This window comes from Vigna angularis, chromosome 7, assembly GCF_016808095.1.
Source record: "Vigna angularis cultivar LongXiaoDou No.4 chromosome 7, ASM1680809v1, whole genome shotgun sequence".
NCBI classification, from domain to species: Eukaryota; Viridiplantae; Streptophyta; class Magnoliopsida; order Fabales; family Fabaceae; genus Vigna; species Vigna angularis.
This window is the reverse complement of record NC_068976.1, coordinates 8809355-8826593: the sequence shown is the minus strand read 5'-3', so window position 1 is coordinate 8826593 and position 17239 is coordinate 8809355. Positions and strand designations below refer to the sequence as shown.

Below are 17239 nucleotides of genomic sequence, written 5' to 3'. Positions count from 1 at the left end.
GTTTTGTTATTATACTGTATAAAGAGCTGTCCGAAAAAAAATATGAAGATCCAAAAATTTCGGGAAAAAAGTGTCATTGAAAATTTTCAGTTGATTCACAGTCTAGTGACGGAAAATCTCTGGGGTGGAGAGCTCTAAATGCTTTGTCTGTCATGTATCTTCAAACCTTTTCTGTTCCGTCTTGGTTAGTTAGATATTTTTCTTCAAACAGTTCTTGACTAACAAAATTCTATATAAAGTTATGTGCTTCTGAAAATTTCAACAAATTCAAAGTACACACGGGTATGAGAAGCAAGTCTCCAAAAGAACGGTTTATGAAGCTTTACAAGCTTCATAAACTACAAAACTTTACAAACTACGAAGCAATGGAGTTAATAAAAGGCATCCCTGTTGGAGTTGGGGCATGAGAATGACTGATGATGAATCTTCATTACAAAATGTAGAGAAGGAAATAAAGTAGTATCAATATGGAACAGGTATACGAACGGTAGAGGGTCCTGATTTCATGTCATCAACAATTAGATTGAAGAGAGCCTGTGTTACAGGGCCTTCTTTGCCTACAATGAATGCATGACAATGAATCAGCTCATGAGAAGGTACATAACATTTACTCAAAATGATTACAGAAACTATGTGTCTGATGGACCAAGCGAACAGTAAATCAAGAGAATAAATGCTAATTAAACGGTCCCCTATACTGACAAGGAACGCACAATGCAAGTTAGCAACAGTTCACAATTTAAGATATTGCAGGTCAAAAGACCTCGACCAAATAATATACCATGCCCATTTTCAAGTTTAACCGACTAAGAACCAAATGTACAACTTTTGGAGATAAAATCTTTTGTAGAGACAAGAGAATCAGAGAAACAAATGCATTAAGGAAGATTCATTGGCATGATCAAACTATCAACATGACCGAATATGAGACAAGGAAAGCTTGACAGGCATTCCCTTGAAGAGGAAGGTCTGGAGTCAATTCTAAAGTAGAATCCTACATTTACCATTATTATCAACAATTCACAATTCAGAAGTAAAACAACACTTTAAGAAGACTAGACTAATTACATGTATAACATACTTGGAAAGCTAAAATAAAATTATTAATATATTACTTATAGGTAGAATTTGAACTTAAAACCATAATTTCAGAATGTGCTCACTTAACATTTTGGATAAATTCGTTTTTCTTGTGATATAGAGATTTTACTTTTCTTTTATTTGCTTACAAAGGAGTCAAACCGTATAACTAATTTTTTTGAAATTCAGAAATTGAAAACCAATGATTTTGACAAAACATTGAGAATATCTCTCTCAAGAATCCTGTAATCTTACCTAGAATTCACTAATTAGTGTGACAAACATCCTTAATTTTATCAAATCTTTTTGTAACCCTTTCCTTTTTTATGTTTCTTTGCTTTGTTTTCAATTGGTTCCAATCTCTGACCATTAACTTCCCAAATTTAGTTTCATTTCTCTTTAGAATCATATCATTACAAAACACTAAAAGACTAATATAATCATCCGAACTCCAGTAAGAAGTTCCTGTTAATTCAATCAACAGATGCCTTGGAGTAGACCAAAGAAAATCATACACATAATTTACTTGAGTGCATATATGAATGGTCTGTTTGGAGAAACTTTTCCGTAAATACTTTTAAGAGGGAAAAATAAGAAGAAAAAACTTCTTCACATTCCAAAATTCATGTATGCTTGACTTAATTTATAAAAGCAATTTCCTATCCTCCTATCCACTTCTCCAAAGTCTGATTTCTAACTCAAGCATAACTTCATTTTAATTTGTGGAGAAACTAATTTCCTTTTTCTCTCTTACTCTTTTCGAAGTACTTATATAGAAGTTCCCTCCAAACATACAATAAATCGGATAACCTTTTGTGCGAGAAATAAAAGCACTTACCATCACCAATAACGTGTTCATCCCACTGCACTACAGGGCAAACAAGAACTCCACTGCCAAGAAGCATCATTTCTTCTGCTGCTTTACCTTCTTCAACGGTCACATTTTTCACCCTTATCTCCTTAAGCTTACCCTCCCTTAACAAACCCTCGGCAAGGGTTAAAACTCTCTTAGCTGTGCAGCCACTTAAAATTTTGTCAAAGTGAGGCATTATTAGTTCTTTCTCTTTAGTGACAAAGGCCACATTCATATTAGGCCCCTCTGCCACAAAACCTTCATCATCTAACCAAATGCCTACAAAAGCACCAGCTTCTTCAGCTTCCACCTTTGAGAGGACATTTGGAAGATAATTCACACTCTTGGTAATGGCAAACTTGGGGTGTTTAATGGGAACAGATGAAGTAACAACTTTAACTCCCCTGAAATTAAGCGATGATGACAGATCCTGTATTACTATTGCATAAAGACTTGATTGGTGGCAGTTAGAGGGAGATAACTGAAAGTCACCAGGTCCTGCAGAGAGCCAATATCTTAGTGATCCTTTTCTACACTTGGAAGCACTTACAGTTTGTATCAGTATTCTCCTTATGCTTCCACGATCAAATGGGGGATCTATTTTAGACAAGGATGCTGAACCTAAAAAGCGATCAAGGTGTTGATCTAGCTCATATAGGTATCTATAATGCACACAATACACCATTTGACTGCTTTAGAAAATAGAAAACAAAGTGTTAATGTCAATGAGAAGTGGAAATCACTAACCCGTCCATTATTGCAGCAGTATCAAACACACCGTGGCCCCTGTGGACCATGTGGTCATCCATAGGAATAACCATAGCGGCTGGGTCTGTTGTTATCCCATCAAAAATACTAGAATACATAGCAAGGAATTGTTGCTTTCCCTTTATCTTTTCTCTAAATGATTTTAGCCTTTCATAGGCCTTGTGCGTTCAAAAGAAGAAAAGAAAATACGAAAAAAGATATAGTTAGTAATACTAAAATCACATATTCAAAATAATTATTTTCCCTTTCTGATTTCACTCTGGTTTCAAAAATAATTATCTTTACTTAAGACATACACTTTTTTTTTGTCACAATCATAACTTTTCTACCTTTGACTAGCTTGAATTGATCAAAACAAACCCTCTTTTTTCGAACACACATTTTGTTATTAATTGGGACTTATGTCACTTGTATTAGATATCTCACGTTAACTAGAAATATAACAAAATTATAATATATAAGTACGTGCATTATGTCATCTCTGTTAGATCAGTATCAGATCATTCACACACATCTATTCCCATATGCAGGATATAGGATAGTCGCCAAATATCATCTTACAAAATAATTTATATAAACCTCATCCTCACTGACAACCGGTTTGAAGATTTATAGTAATCCCATTTATTTTTTAAGACAGTTCGAAGAGAGATTAGTAGTGAACAAAATTGATATATATTCAGTAACAATACAGTTAATAATAAAAAAAGAAGAAAAAAAAACAGCAAACATATAATATTCTCCAGTCACAACAGCCTCTAACCCGAAGCACAAAGAAAAAGAGTGAAAAGAGAGATTAGATTAGACCTCCGAGGAAGTCAAAACCGGAACACGAGATACTTGAGATTTAGAATCTGCAATGTCAACGCCCCATGAGTTTCCTAAAGCAACATTGATTAGCATAGTGAATTTAACTATATGTGATGGAAACCTTCTAGCCACGAAACCTTGAGTTAAAAGGATACGAGAAGGTGAAATTTCATGAAGATTAACTCTACTTTTAAAAGTAAAATATCAAAATTTCTTTTTCTTCTTAGTCTTCTATAACTTAATCTTGTAAAAAATGTACAGCAGTTATATTTTTATAGATACATATATAGGATTAATAATTTTCCTAGAAAGGTAAAAGAAAAAAGAAAATTCCAACAGTCTACTTTATGAAACTTCGTCTTCTTCTAATCTTGGCTGAACGGTTTCCATTAATATGAATTGAATTGAAGAAATAGAGTGTCCAGAAAACGCACCAGACGAGGCTCCAGATTGGTAGGAAGCAGCGAGAGCGGTGGGGAAGTGCCGATGGAAGCAGTGGCCATGTTGCGGAAAGGAAAGAGAGTGGGAAATTTGCGAAAGGAATGGGAGAGAAGCCATGTTCAAGAAGAATTGAGGAACGATTGGAGAATGGAAAGTTGGTTGGCTTTGTTTTGTGCTTTGCAGTAAACGAAGATGGTCGCAACTCGTTTGAAGAATTGTTCGTCCTCCATCTTACGATCAAATATAATTACATTTTCTTGTCAGAATTACTTTGCCTTTTATATTGGTTCCAACTATACTGATGTAGTCGGGAGAATCAATCCGATTGAAAGAGACAAATTCTCGAGTTTGAGAGAAAAAAAAACGATTTTAAAAGGACTTTATGTTACCAACGGGTTGGGGGAAAACTAATGTCCTATAGTTAATTATACTATATTATACTTAAAAAAAATTGATTCACTTTTAGTAAAAGTTTAGTATACTATTTTATAGTTTAATTTTTAAAAACTGAACTTATAACAGTTTCGATTCAGTTAACTGTAAGAATAACTGTATCTACTCTTTTCTCTTTTCTTGTTCTCGTTCAACTGTTTCGTCTTGTCAAAAAATGTTATTTAATAATAAAATATTAATAAAAAAATCGTTCATATTAAAAATTAATAATAAAATTTTTAAAACAAATTTTTTTATCACAAATTTTTATATTTTTTTATTAATAAACATATATTACTTTTTAAATAATATTATTTTACATAATAAAAGTAAAATATATTTTTTAAAATTTAATTTTATTAAATGATTAAGTAATAGAAATCATAAAAGAAAAAAAAGACTATATAAAAAAAATAATACTTTAAATATATTATATTCTTTAACATATTATTAAATATGTCAAAAAAACTTTTAATGATATTAAAATGTGTGTAAACGCACACACTAAAATAATTATTTATTTTAAAAATCAACTTACTTTAAAATAAATATCAATATTATTATTTTTAAATGATAGTATTTTACAGACTAAAACTAAAATATATTTTTTAACGTTAAATTTTATTAAATGACTATATAATGAAATATCATAAAAAAATAATAATATAGCAAAAATAATTAATATTATAGAAATATCAAATGACAAAAAAAAATTAACAAACGTTTATTAAGATAACTTTTCTAGTATCATCTTTTATTATATTATAATAATTAATAAATATTAGTTTAATTTTTGCATAATAAAATATAAATAATAAATAATTGATTAATAAAACAATTTTATGAGGCAACAAAATAAATATAAATAAAAAATTATTTTAAAATAAAATAAGTAGATAAAAAGATAAAATAAATTATATACACATATAAAACAAAAAAATATAAATAAAAAATTAAAAAAATAAATATAAAAGTAAAATAATATTAATGACAAAATAAATATAAATAAAAAAATAAAAAAATAAATATAAAAGTAAAATAATATTAATGACAAAATAAATATAAATAAAAAAATAAAAAATAAAATAAATAAATAAATAATAAAATAATTTCCATACACATATAATAATAAAAGAAATATAAATAAAATAGAAAATAATAATATCAGATAATTAAAAAGTTAATTTGTAAGACACTTATGAATAAAATAAAATAAAATAAATATTAAAATAAATTTCAATTAAAAAGAACATGTATTGTTATATTATTCAGTTTAAAAACTAGTACAATTCAGTTTAAAATTAGTATAGTTAGTAGTTCAGTTTAGTTTATATTGTAGTTTAGTACAATTTAGTATAGTTCAGTTCAGTCCAATTTGATAAAACAAAAAATAGTTTAGTTCAGTTTGTCTAAACTGTTTTACAGCTAAGTTCAGTTTATACAAATTAGTTTTTAGTTCAGTACAGATTTTAGTAGTACAGTGCAGTTCAGTTCTATTTGTCCATTCCTAGTATAGAGTGAGACACCCCACCCACTAAAATAAGGATCATGACTAAAGATCATGTAAGTCTTTTTACTTCTTGTACCTCTACAATTCCTTAGTGGTTTCCTTACATTTTCAAAATAGTCATTTTACTTTCCATAAAATAAACTTTCATATTACATATTTTTAATTTCTAGAACACAATTTCCGTAATGAAATTTTCAAAATAGAATTTCCAGATTTCTAAAATGAGATTTTCAAAACAATTTTTGAAATAAAATTTACAAAATAGAATTTCTGAATCAAGATTTTAGTGATAAAATTTTCAAACTAAGATTTTCAAAACAAAACTTTTAAAATAGAATTTTTGAAACACATTAAATACATTTCGGAATAAATTTTCCAAAATAAACTTTTTGAAATGCATATAATCTCTTTCAGAATAACTTTTTTATAAACACCCCTACATAAAATGTGTTCCATAAAGAGTATTTTAGAACACATGAAATACATTCTAGAAAAATAAAATTCAAAACAAGTTTTTTTTTCTGCATTATCTTTTATTCCTCTGCAGCATTCTCCCTCTCTTCTTTCTCTGTAGTAGTGACGTGGCTGCTGCAGCAATGATGGTGTGATTAAGGGTCTTTAAATCTTTTCATGGCATTGTGGGGGTGCAGTTAGAAATTATGGAGGTGCAGGAAACAATTACCTCAATGGAGATGTTTCCATTAGATATTCTCCATTTTTATGGTTTTGATGACGCAATAACGAAATTCTTTAGAGTAAAAAAAAGAAGAAACGAAAAACATTATATTAAAAAGCATTCAATAACAGGATATTATTATATACAACTTGCCTTGTTCTACCAAAATATTACATATACAATTCTACCAAAATATCAATCCATGTTCATCATTTGTGCTTCAAAATCACACTCTCTATTCCTCATCCGCAGTAAAATCAGGTTCTGCAGGCTTCTGAAGCAGCATAGGCGGTAATCTCTCAGGCACCCTACCCTTCTTTGCACCATTACGGCGAAGCAATGTAAGTGCATTAGCAGCAAACCTTGAAGCATATATTGTAGCACCAAGGCTTGGTGAGCTTCCACCTGATTTAGCCAACACATTTTGCAGTCTATTCTCCTCTTCTTCAACCAGGGATTCTTCAAGCTTCCTCTTACTATACCGCCGCCACGCAGCTTGAATGAAGCACGCCGCCCAGGTGCGCCACTGTTGCGAGTAGAACCGGAAAGTGTGGCGCAGCTGCTTGCTGTGAAGCCGCCGAAACTGTGACGCCACAAACTTCAAGTCATCAGCTTTGAGGGCAAAGGCTTCCACTTCTGAAAGAGTTTGAACAGTTCTTGTTGAAGTGGGAAGGCTGGATGAGGAATGAGGATCCAAGGCCCATGTCAGAAGCTCCTCTCCACAAAAGTCACCAGCTTTTAGATACTCAGAGTTGAAGAAACCAGTTCTTCCACCGTTGGTTGTTATGGTCAATAACTTACCACGCATTACAAAGAGCATCTCATCAACTGGGTCTCCTTCCCTGACGATGTAGCTTTCTTCGGTGAACAGCACCGGCTTGAGACGGTCACACATTGCATCCAGAAGTTGTTCATCCATTTTCTCAAACATTGGCACCTTTGGTGGGTTCACACAATACAAAATGTTGGGTTGGTTATTTCTACTATTGAACTGAAAATCAACTATGGCTTTTATTTTTCTCTATTAGCAATGTCATTGAAAGCACAGAACTGTTGCAGAATGCCAGAAACTAATTTTGAAACCAAACTAACTGTTAGATATATTGCAAGGTGCTAAAACTTATACATTGAAGGTGATAGGTCTAAAAGCTGAGTTTTGTAAAACTTGTCCATTGAAGTACACTAACATGACAAAGTTATAAGATTGACCTTGGATAATAAGAGTGGAAAAAAGCTATTTTTGTTTCTTAAAAACATCAATATAACCAGATAAAACATTAATTGAATTGTGGGTTTTATAAGATTTTTCTATAACAGTGATGATTGTCTTTAAAAGTGATAAGACATAATTTTTGGTTTTGTTAAAGGTTTTTTAGTTGGGCTTTTGTCTTGCCCCTTTTATTCCTAATAACATTAGGCTACTTATGGTGATAGTAATCCTTTAAAGTACACACATTGTTGAATAATGTAGTGTTTAATGGAGATTGAATACTTAATGAAGTATGTAATAGGTACTGATGTAATTCTTTATATTTTTGCAAATGTTGAAGCACAGTTATAGAATTCTAAGAGAGATTTCAGTCTTTTTAATTGCACTATAAAATATAAAAAAAGAAAAATAAATAAAACGAAGAATACTCAAATCAGAGATCAATTCAATCCCAAATTATCTTTTAGATGTTATACTCCACTTTCACAATCACCACACCCAGGTGATCCAAAACATGTGGATAACATCAGAAAAGGAATAAAGATTAAAAAGAAAATCTACGAAGGGGACAGAGGCACTTACTCTCATCAGCAAAGCCAAACAAAGATGTCGCTTAATGTCTCTTCTTAAATCCTTGGGAAGATTACGAACCAAATTGTCTTCATCTACGCCTCTGGTTTCTTGCCATTTGTACTGTTCATATCGTCTGATTCGCACTCGCAGGCCGTCAGGAAGTAATCGGTGAGACATCCACTGTTCTGCATCTCTCCTCTTTACTCTCATCTCCTCCAATCTTGTGGTTGTTGACTGCAAATATGTCTGTTTCAAAACAAGTTTAATTGGTCAAAAAACTAGAGAAAATATAACAGAATGACTCAGGCTTCTAAATAATAGATTGAGTTTCACATGGCAAATCAAAACTTATACCAACTCTTTCTCTATTCCCCTCCTTATTTATTCCTCTTGCAAGTATACTCTCTTCTTATCAAATTAATTTACCTCTACTAAACTCATAACTAACTTTTATTGCTTGTTATAGCATTGTTCATAACTAATTTATTTTAAGCCATAAAGTACAAGAATTGCTTAACTTACGGATATCACCACAATAAGTTTTGTAGAATTGTGATGGAAAAGCCAAGGAGACCAGCGTTTGAATACAATTAGAAGATGGATAAGAAAAACTAGTTTGGCAGTTGTTCCTAGGAAATCTCATAATTAAATTAGGATGTCTTAATTCAACTAACAAGATAAAAAGATTTACTGACCTTACAGAAGAACAGTATTCAAAGAAGGAAAAGAAAAAGACAAGAAAAGGCTTGCAATAAATGTACTACAAAATCCAAAATTAACAAATAGTACATGTCAGCTACATTGCATGATTAGATGAAATTTTTTTGTTTCTATTTAACTGTCATTAACCATTTATACTCTCACCCTTCACCTAATTTTAACTAGTTGAAATATATACTTTAGTATGATACAGAAAGGAAAAGGGTAAAATAGAAAATCTTATAAATATTTTATTAAAATAAAAAAATTATTGCATTTCTTAGTTTCTCCAGAAGAACCTTCAACTACCCTAAAAAAGGGAACAGGCAGAATATTTGGTACGAACCTGCATATTTCCAATGAGGAATGAAAATAACACCAAACCAGATACAGAAATGAAAACTGCAAAACATATTTCCCAAACATAGGTACTCGTTGCTAGGTTCTGACCAAGAGAACTGCAATTAAAAAAAACAATTACATAATGTTAGATAATAACTTTATAGTAATAATATGCTCAAGTTTAACATTTAAAAGACATACATTCATGCTGGCTGAGAATCCCCAACCCAGGTAGTAGAATTTTTATTAAACAGATTCAGAACTGAAGTGCAAATCAATTTCCAGCCTTCAGCACATCAGTTTATTTAACAAGTACATTAATTTAACTGATGATCCATTCTTTATACATCTACAAATATTATGTTTCCAACCACTTCTTTCAGACAAAAACACTTGAACCTGAAGATGCATGCACTTTGGAAGGAAGAGATGTTGTAAACACAACACAAGTCCTCCAGCATAAGAGGGAACTATCATAAACATTTCTATGCTTTGAGCGCATGCACACTTATAAAATCCATGTAGAACAACAATACAAAAGATACTCTTGTTATTGCACATCTAACCCCAAAAGAAGCCACAAAATGGTAAACTTATTGCAACATAATATGATCTACCTTCAATCCTAAATTCATACCGTATAGTAAATATAAAAACCAAAGAAGCGCACCTCAAATTTTTTAAGCCCCACCAAAAGCAGTAAAAGAATTTTTGTGGAAAATCTCTTGACTCCACAACACCAGATTGAAGAGCATCAAGGAACATTCCAAAATCAAAGAGATTTTTATCTTCATTCTGAATTGGGCAAGAAGTATTCAGGAATGTCGAAATTTTGCTCAACCCACCCCAATAATCATTGCAATACATATCTGCCTTGTTACACACTGTTGCATTGCTTCGACAGGCTTCTTGCCAACATGTGGTTTCTCGTTCTATAGAAAACAAGTACCAAAAGGCACCAGCAACCTGCAACATCAATCATAGCTTCAAACTTCCATTAATATTACATTTTGTAATATTAAACATGCAATACTAGGAATTAAAACAAAAAGGTACATGGGAACTACAATATACATGGATACTTGAGAAGTGTGAACATGCACAGGCACCAACATGAAAACTTCTTAACAAAAATTTGAAGTATTATCTCACACTTGACACAAACGTCTAAAATGTGTCCAACACAGGCACATCAACATCTTTTACAGTATATAAATTCTGAATAAGAAATCATTAACATCCTGCTGATCACAAAAATTATCTAATTTGACATAAAGAGAAAGGTACAATAGAAATTCATTTTGTGTGCTCAAACACAACTAGGAAATTGTTGCAGATCTCACTTCGGCTAGATATATGCCCCAAGTAGTATAATGTGTATGAATGTGTGTGTCTATATATATATATATATATATATATATATATATATATATAGTGCAAATGTGAGAGCATCAAGATTGTGACTTGGCCTACCTAGCCTATGACAGGACAATTGATGTACCTTATGACAATCTTCCCCTCTCAACAATTGTCCTGCTAAGAATCGAACTCTTTGATTGTTACTTGAGTCACCTAGCCTACACGTCATGGGAAAACTCATGCAACCTACAATAATCTCCCCCTCAACAATTTTCCATTGGTAATTGAACTCGTAAACTTGGCTCTGATACTAATTATTGGATTGAGCAATTACCACAGGGCTGAAAGCTATACCCTATAGTCATGGTACAACTCTTTCTACTTTAAAGTGTAACAGCCCACGTGCCGCAATTTGATTGTAACTTAATCCACCTAGCCTACACCATGGGACAATTGATGCACCTTACATCAGAAACTTACTACGGTTATGGAAATTAGCATATCAAAGGTAGTTAACCTTTCAAATTGCATCTCCACTTAAGGTGCTTCAAGGTTTGTTGGTGGTATTCCGAAGAAAATGTTGGTATTTAACACTCAAAGAACTTAATTTCTACAATATTGTGTAGAAAAAATTAGACCAACAGAAAGATAATTTGGAAACTGAATTGGTCTCTTTTTTTCTTTTTTTTTTTCTTCTTTTCTACTTAATTTCTACTTTTTTTCTTCTTTTCTACTTTTTTTCTTATTCAAAAACATTTTAAAGACTGAAAATAACTCTTAGAGTTTAACAGTACTGACCTTTAGAAATATAAAGAGTCACAAATGAATACCATTATATTCTTTTAAGAAGTCTTCTTTAAGAATTCAATCCCCCTCAAAACACCTATGACAACTTAGTATTCAACAAATGTATACTTTAATATTGCCATGATTACCATGATCATAAATATTATAATTTGTTTAGGAATAAAATGGGGCAAGAAAAAAATAAAACCAACTAGAAAGCTTTAACAAAACCACAAATGTTATTAACAAGTAAAATCATAACATGTTTGATTAGAATTTAATATTTCCGAGAGTATGTTTTAGAATCCAATTTTCCCATGGAAAAGAAAACATGCCCACCTCTCACCAGGGAATGGAAATCAAATAAATCATTGGATTGCAACTGGAGTAGAGGATTTACAATTCACTGGAGGGTGAGAAGATAGAAATCTTGTAATTACCTAGACATGTGGAAGCAGGTAAGAGAGGACTCTGCTAGAAAGGTGTGGAATAAATGTAAGAGTTGGCTTAGGAGAGTAGGAAGAATCGTCTGTAGAGAGAGGTATTAAATGGATATAGCCATTCCCAAAGCTAGAACTCTTTAGAAACTATTCTATTATGCAATTTTCATTTTGACCGTCCCTATCATAAACTAGCCAATTCAATCTTCAAATACCTGCATCTAATTATCTATATGTCCGTTATGCAACTAGCATAGCATGCAGAAGTGCAAATGAAGATCCCAACCCACTTATGCATGCACACAGCCTCCACAAAAAAATCCACAAATTTTTAATTAACTGATTATGCAATTTTTAATTTTGACCGTTCCTATCATAAACTAGCCAATTCTATCCTTAAATACCTGCATCTGATAATCTAAACGTCTGTTATGCAACTAGCATAGCATGCAGAAGTGGAAAGTGTGGATCCCAACCCACCTATGCATGTAAACATAGCCTCCACAAAAAGAACACAAATTTTTAATTAACTGATAAGATAAAAAGAAATTGCTATGGACAGAACATTACTCCAACCACCACATCTGAAAAGTTATCAATAACTGCTAGAACAAAAACAGAAAAAAAAAAAAAAAACAAAACAAAACAAAAGAACTAGTAAACCCAGAAATAGCAAGTAAATAACACAAACCAATACCTATATGAAAACAGTATTATCAAAATTCATTTTCGATATGTGTAAATGAAGGTATATAGCTTAAACTTACGTGACTTGCAAGCATGTAAAGAAAGAGATTAAATGCAGCTCCAGCCCAAGCGGTTTCAGTGAGAATGCCAGAGGCCCTTGTAACTTCTCTATATAATGGAATGATCCGCAATAAACGAGGCACATATTGGAAGAAGACAACAAATTTCAGCAAGTTCTTGGTATTAAGTGATTTAAAACCACTCATCTTTGGAATGATAACTAGAATCACCACCTACCAATATTATAACAAGCCTTGAATCAATAAGATCACCAATCAACCCAACAATGCAAAAATTGAATCTACAATGAGATATTAGAGGGACATAGGGAAGATGAAAGTATCTGTACCTGTGGGAGGGGAAGAACAGCAAGAATGTCAACTAAGAAATATGATGATAGATACCTCCTTGCTATTGCCCAAGAATCTTCAACCAAAACACCTCTTCCAAATACACGAGAAGAGGGAGCAATGAATCCAGTACGAAATTGGAAAATCATGTGGACTATATAAAAAGCATCAGAGAAAGATCTTAAGACAGTTGCTGTAATCTCCATCTTAATGTCCAGTGAAAGACATTTTTTCTCATCATCAATAACCGGGACATAAAAGAACAAAGGATCCAGTGATACTGCGATAACACATAATAATACAAAAATCTTGTTCCACCTTTGAAGGAATGGACCCTGTGGATCAAGTATTTTCTTTCTAGAACTAGAGCTTCTAGAAAGAACACTACTAAAGGGAAAAGATTTGAATGATGTTCTGAATCTTTTCATCCTATCAGAACCAGATTCCAATCCATTTTGAAACTTCTCCGAAACTGAACTTAATGTAGTTCTAAATATCCCTGACTGTGAAATTTTAGTCTCAGAATAATTGCCCTCAGAACTCTTATCCAAACTGGAATCCCGAAACCTGAACATTACATAAATGTTAAAAATGAATAAATGACAATATAAACTCAGTTCCTGCTAAAAGATGTCTTACATATAAGTACTGATTAAGGCAAATAAACCTCTGTAACATGAGGTCGTTAATTTGGAAATTTCGAGTCACTTTGATTTGGAGAAGTAGTAACTGAATTGTGACCCTTACCCTCAACCGCAAAATTCAAACAAAAAAAAAAACATTCTACGGATGGAAAGTAGAATGCTTCTAAAATTTCCACAGACAGCAGCATATAATCACTGAGAGTAAATAAGGCACGCATCATCAAACTAACCTAACAAACTTCTCTTGCTGTGCGGTACTCATAATTATAGCCTACTTCAAAAACAATGCCGCAGAATCAGCCTTGTAAATCTCATTGAATACCTCCTTCATGAACCAGAATCCCTTATCCTGAAATGAATAAGAAACATTGACAATCAGATACTTACTTCATTTCTCAACTAAAGCACAAACCCCACCATAACAACATCCAAAAACACAAACCGATGAATCAATGTAAACTTGTAATGTTAAAAGAAATGAAAGTTGTGATACCCAAAAATATAGTTCCCAAGAGTGATTATAGGTGCTATAGCCCAAAAGAGAAAGATTCCATTAAAAACAATAACCCAATCTTTGTTTTTTCAACGGAACGTTTCGTTGAAAATAACTAATATGTTGACGTTGATTAAACTCCCAGATTTCCACCAAACAGTGGTGAAGTAGAAAAAGAAGTAATGGCACATAAACAGTGGAGAAAAATAACAAGGGGCGTTCAAGTATGCGGAGCAGTAACAGAGCGAGAACTCCAACGGGGAAACAAAGTAATAGGAGAAAGCACGAACCTGAAAACTGAAAAGTTTGAACTTGCTTGCGATGGAAAATGAAGGTAGAGAAAGAAGAAGAGGACCAACTCAATGAAGCGCGTATGAAGGGCTATGAAAGCAGATTGCAAGTGAAGAGGGAATGAAAAAGGGGACGCAGATAGAAGAGACGAAGGTTCGAGGAAAGGAGCGAGGAAGTGACAGTTACTACACCAAGTGGTTAGTTTTTCCTGCATTCAAGAGTTAATTTGTGGGTAAAGTTTGGGTTTTTACAGAGACTGGAGATGGAAAATGTGGGGAGTGAGATTTTGTTTGGTGTGTGAATGGGGATGATGAAACACGACAATTTATGTGAGTGGTCGGTCCCACTGAAGTTTAAAGTTTAAATTGTTAAATACGTTACTTTTGTCTGGTTTGTGTGTCGTGCGTTTATTCTGTTCTGGTGGTGGTCGCGTCAAGTCCGTTGACAACAGGGGTCGTCCCTCTACGGAATTTACGAAACCAATGCTCGCCGTGTTGGATTTGGAGGAATTAAATAACGATAGTAAGGAATTGTTTCCAAAATAGATTGAAAAAAGTAAAATTTTAATAAATATATGGTCCCGAATTTGTAAATCTCTATTAGAGTAGTATTAGAAGTCAATAATATTTGAGTTTAGAGATTATAGTGATACCAAAAATACTCGTGTTTATGGGTAGAGATAGTAATGCGGGTTAGCCTGGTTCATTTAAGCATGGTCAGTAATATACAAGTCAGGCTAATTCGTTTAGCATAAAATTGGATAGCATATTTAACTTGATTTTTTTCCCAATAGTAAATTTTATATTTTTTCACTTATTTGTTGTGGTTGAACCTTTTTGCAATTTTTATGCTTAATTCAACCATTTTAAAAAATGACGTGGTTAAATTCTTTATTGTTATATTCTTATCCAACTTAATAATCATGAATGAAGTTACTTGAATCACTATATGAGTGTGATGTTAGAAGATGAGAAGAGATGATAAATAACACACTTTATGTTTTTATTTGCGAAAGAGAAAAAAGAATGCAAAAGAGGAATGAGAAATGCATAATAGAAAATGAGTGAGTGAAACACGTTTTGGAAGAAAAAAAATTAAAGTTTTGAATTGTTTGCGAGCCAATGGACCAGCTCGTCTCGTCCCGTAGTAAGTCTACACAAACTACATGTTATGCAGGTCGACCCATTTGACATGCCCTACATTGCCACCCTTATCTACGAATATTTGTGAATAAAATTCACTATATAAAATGGATACTTTAAATAAATATCCAAGAATAATAGATAACCATTAATATCCATTTATAAACTAGTGAGGTGCGGTATCATACTATTCGTATATATAGATATTCATTATCTAAAAAATTCAAATTAAAATTTAATTTATATTTTATTTAACTAAGTTTAATTAAAATTAAAGTTTAATTTATATTTTATTAGATTAAATTTAATTTGTGTTTAATTTAATTTACATTACATTTTACATTTAGTTGTCTAATTTTATTTATATTTCATTTTAAACATTATAAATTATTATTTTTAAATATTTATGGATATTTATGAATACTCATGGCTTTTAAAATTTCTCTAGATATTATTTTAAGAGCAGGTATTTAATAGATCATGAATTAAATTATCCGTGTTATGGTCGGATAGTGGACGGAGGATAGTAGACTCGATCCTTGTCATCCTTAAGAATCTGTTTAGAAAAAATAGACAATACCCCACTATTCCTAATTATTAGTAGAGTAGAGAATAATTGTGTATGTCTCTCTCTTGATATACCATCACAATACCATATATAGATATCTAATGTTTATAGTCTAAGTGTATTTTAGATTTAACACGAACATTGTGTTGCTTGTGAAAGGCTTCCGACTCCACCACCATTCTCAATGTCAAAGAAGTTAACTACAACATGCCTATGTTGATACCAAAATCTAGCAGGCATGTGTCGGTGCCGCTATGCACATCCTGAAGCTGCATTCTAGGGTTTACTACTTCCCCAAGGCCACTTAATGTCGTAAAAAAAAAACATGTGTTGTTTAACATCAGTGGCACCCTAACCCCCTCTTGAATCCTTAATCAACAGCTTCTCAATCAACACTTTAACATCCTTACACAACACTACATATGTTTCGTAGTGTGCTCTCCTTGTTGCACCCCTTAAACAGTGTCGTCTCCTATAGCGACTCGTAAATGAAAACCCCAAAAGCCCACCAATCCACGCCATTACCATGACCGTTACCCAAGATGAGGTCAGGCATGAGGTACTTGTGCGACCCCACACGCGATTGTGAAAACATCGTTGCAGGTTCCGCAATGAACTCCACAAGGAACATTTGATGTTGTTGTTTGTAAGGGAGACGATTTACAACTGAAGCAACTGTTAATGGGGGCCAATGCTTGGGGTTTGTTGTGAGGTTGGGTGTCACGTCGAATTTGAAGCACATATCGAAAACTAAGAGCATGACATGACCATCTTCGCGACAGAAATCATTCTAGGGTTTGACGTCGCGGTAGACGATTTAGAGTGTGTAGAGGTACTCGAGGGCAACGAAGACCTCAGTTGTGAAGAAACGCGCTACCGAGAGCAAGAAACAATGTTGTGGCTTATTTACAAGAACTGTCAGTTCGCTCCTCAACGTAAGTAGTGAGACAGAGTTGTTTCTAATGGATGTTGATGGTCTTACTTGGATGGTTTGAGTTCACAAACCAATTTTGTCATTTGTTTAG

General features: G+C 32.6%; 2 protein-coding genes across 3 annotated transcripts; both read right to left on the bottom strand.

Moving 5' to 3' along the window:
• Nucleotides 1–227: 227 nt before the first annotated feature.
• On the bottom strand, nt 228–4239 carry LOC108336236 (D-amino-acid transaminase, chloroplastic). Of its 2 annotated transcripts, none has more exons than XM_017572602.2 (5): nt 3946–4239; nt 3509–3582; nt 2681–2859; nt 1919–2595; nt 228–557 (listed from the first exon to the last, which is right to left on the bottom strand). In XM_017572602.2, the coding sequence occupies exons 1-5, from the start codon at nt 4067–4069 to the stop codon at nt 463–465; spliced, it is 1149 nt and encodes a 382-aa protein (XP_017428091.1). In that variant the 5' UTR covers nt 4070–4239; the 3' UTR covers nt 228–462. The 2 variants fall into 2 exon arrangements, with proteins under 2 accessions (XP_017428091.1, XP_017428092.1); XM_017572603.2 differs by having other exon boundaries at nt 3509–3555.
• Nucleotides 4240–6650: 2411 nt separating this feature from the next.
• On the bottom strand, nt 6651–14644 carry LOC108338291 (cyclic nucleotide-gated ion channel 1). Its single transcript, XM_017575079.2, has 8 exons — nt 14504–14644; nt 13951–14069; nt 13076–13643; nt 12747–12959; nt 10065–10360; nt 9399–9510; nt 8363–8599; nt 6651–7507 (listed from the first exon to the last, which is right to left on the bottom strand). The coding sequence occupies exons 2-8, from the start codon at nt 13980–13982 to the stop codon at nt 6806–6808; spliced, it is 2160 nt and encodes a 719-aa protein (XP_017430568.1). The 5' UTR covers nt 13983–14069; nt 14504–14644; the 3' UTR covers nt 6651–6805.
• Between the last annotated feature and the right edge of the window lie 2595 nt (nt 14645–17239).

What these genes read in the sequence shown, in the direction of transcription:
- LOC108336236 (XM_017572602.2), bottom strand. Translation starts at nt 4,069, where the DNA reads ATGGCTTCTCTCCCATTCCTTTCGCAAATTTCCCACTCTCTTTCCTTT. An exon ending in ACTGCTGCAATAATGGACGG is followed by an intron (nt 2,596 to 2,680) that starts GTTAGTGATTTC and finishes TGTGCATTATAG; the next exon opens with ATACCTATATGAGCTAGATC. An exon ending in TGAACACGTTATTGGTGATG is followed by an intron (nt 558 to 1,918) that starts GTAAGTGCTTTT and finishes CATTCATTGTAG; the next exon opens with GCAAAGAAGGCCCTGTAACA.
- LOC108338291 (XM_017575079.2), bottom strand. Translation starts at nt 13,982, where the DNA reads ATGAGTACCGCACAGCAAGAGAAGTTTGTTAG. An exon ending in CAGCAAGAGAAGTTTGTTAG is followed by an intron (nt 13,644 to 13,950) that starts GTTAGTTTGATG and finishes TGTAATGTTCAG; the next exon opens with GTTTCGGGATTCCAGTTTGG. An exon ending in TTTACATGCTTGCAAGTCAC is followed by an intron (nt 10,361 to 12,746) that starts GTAAGTTTAAGC and finishes TTGATGTTGCAG; the next exon opens with GTTGCTGGTGCCTTTTGGTA.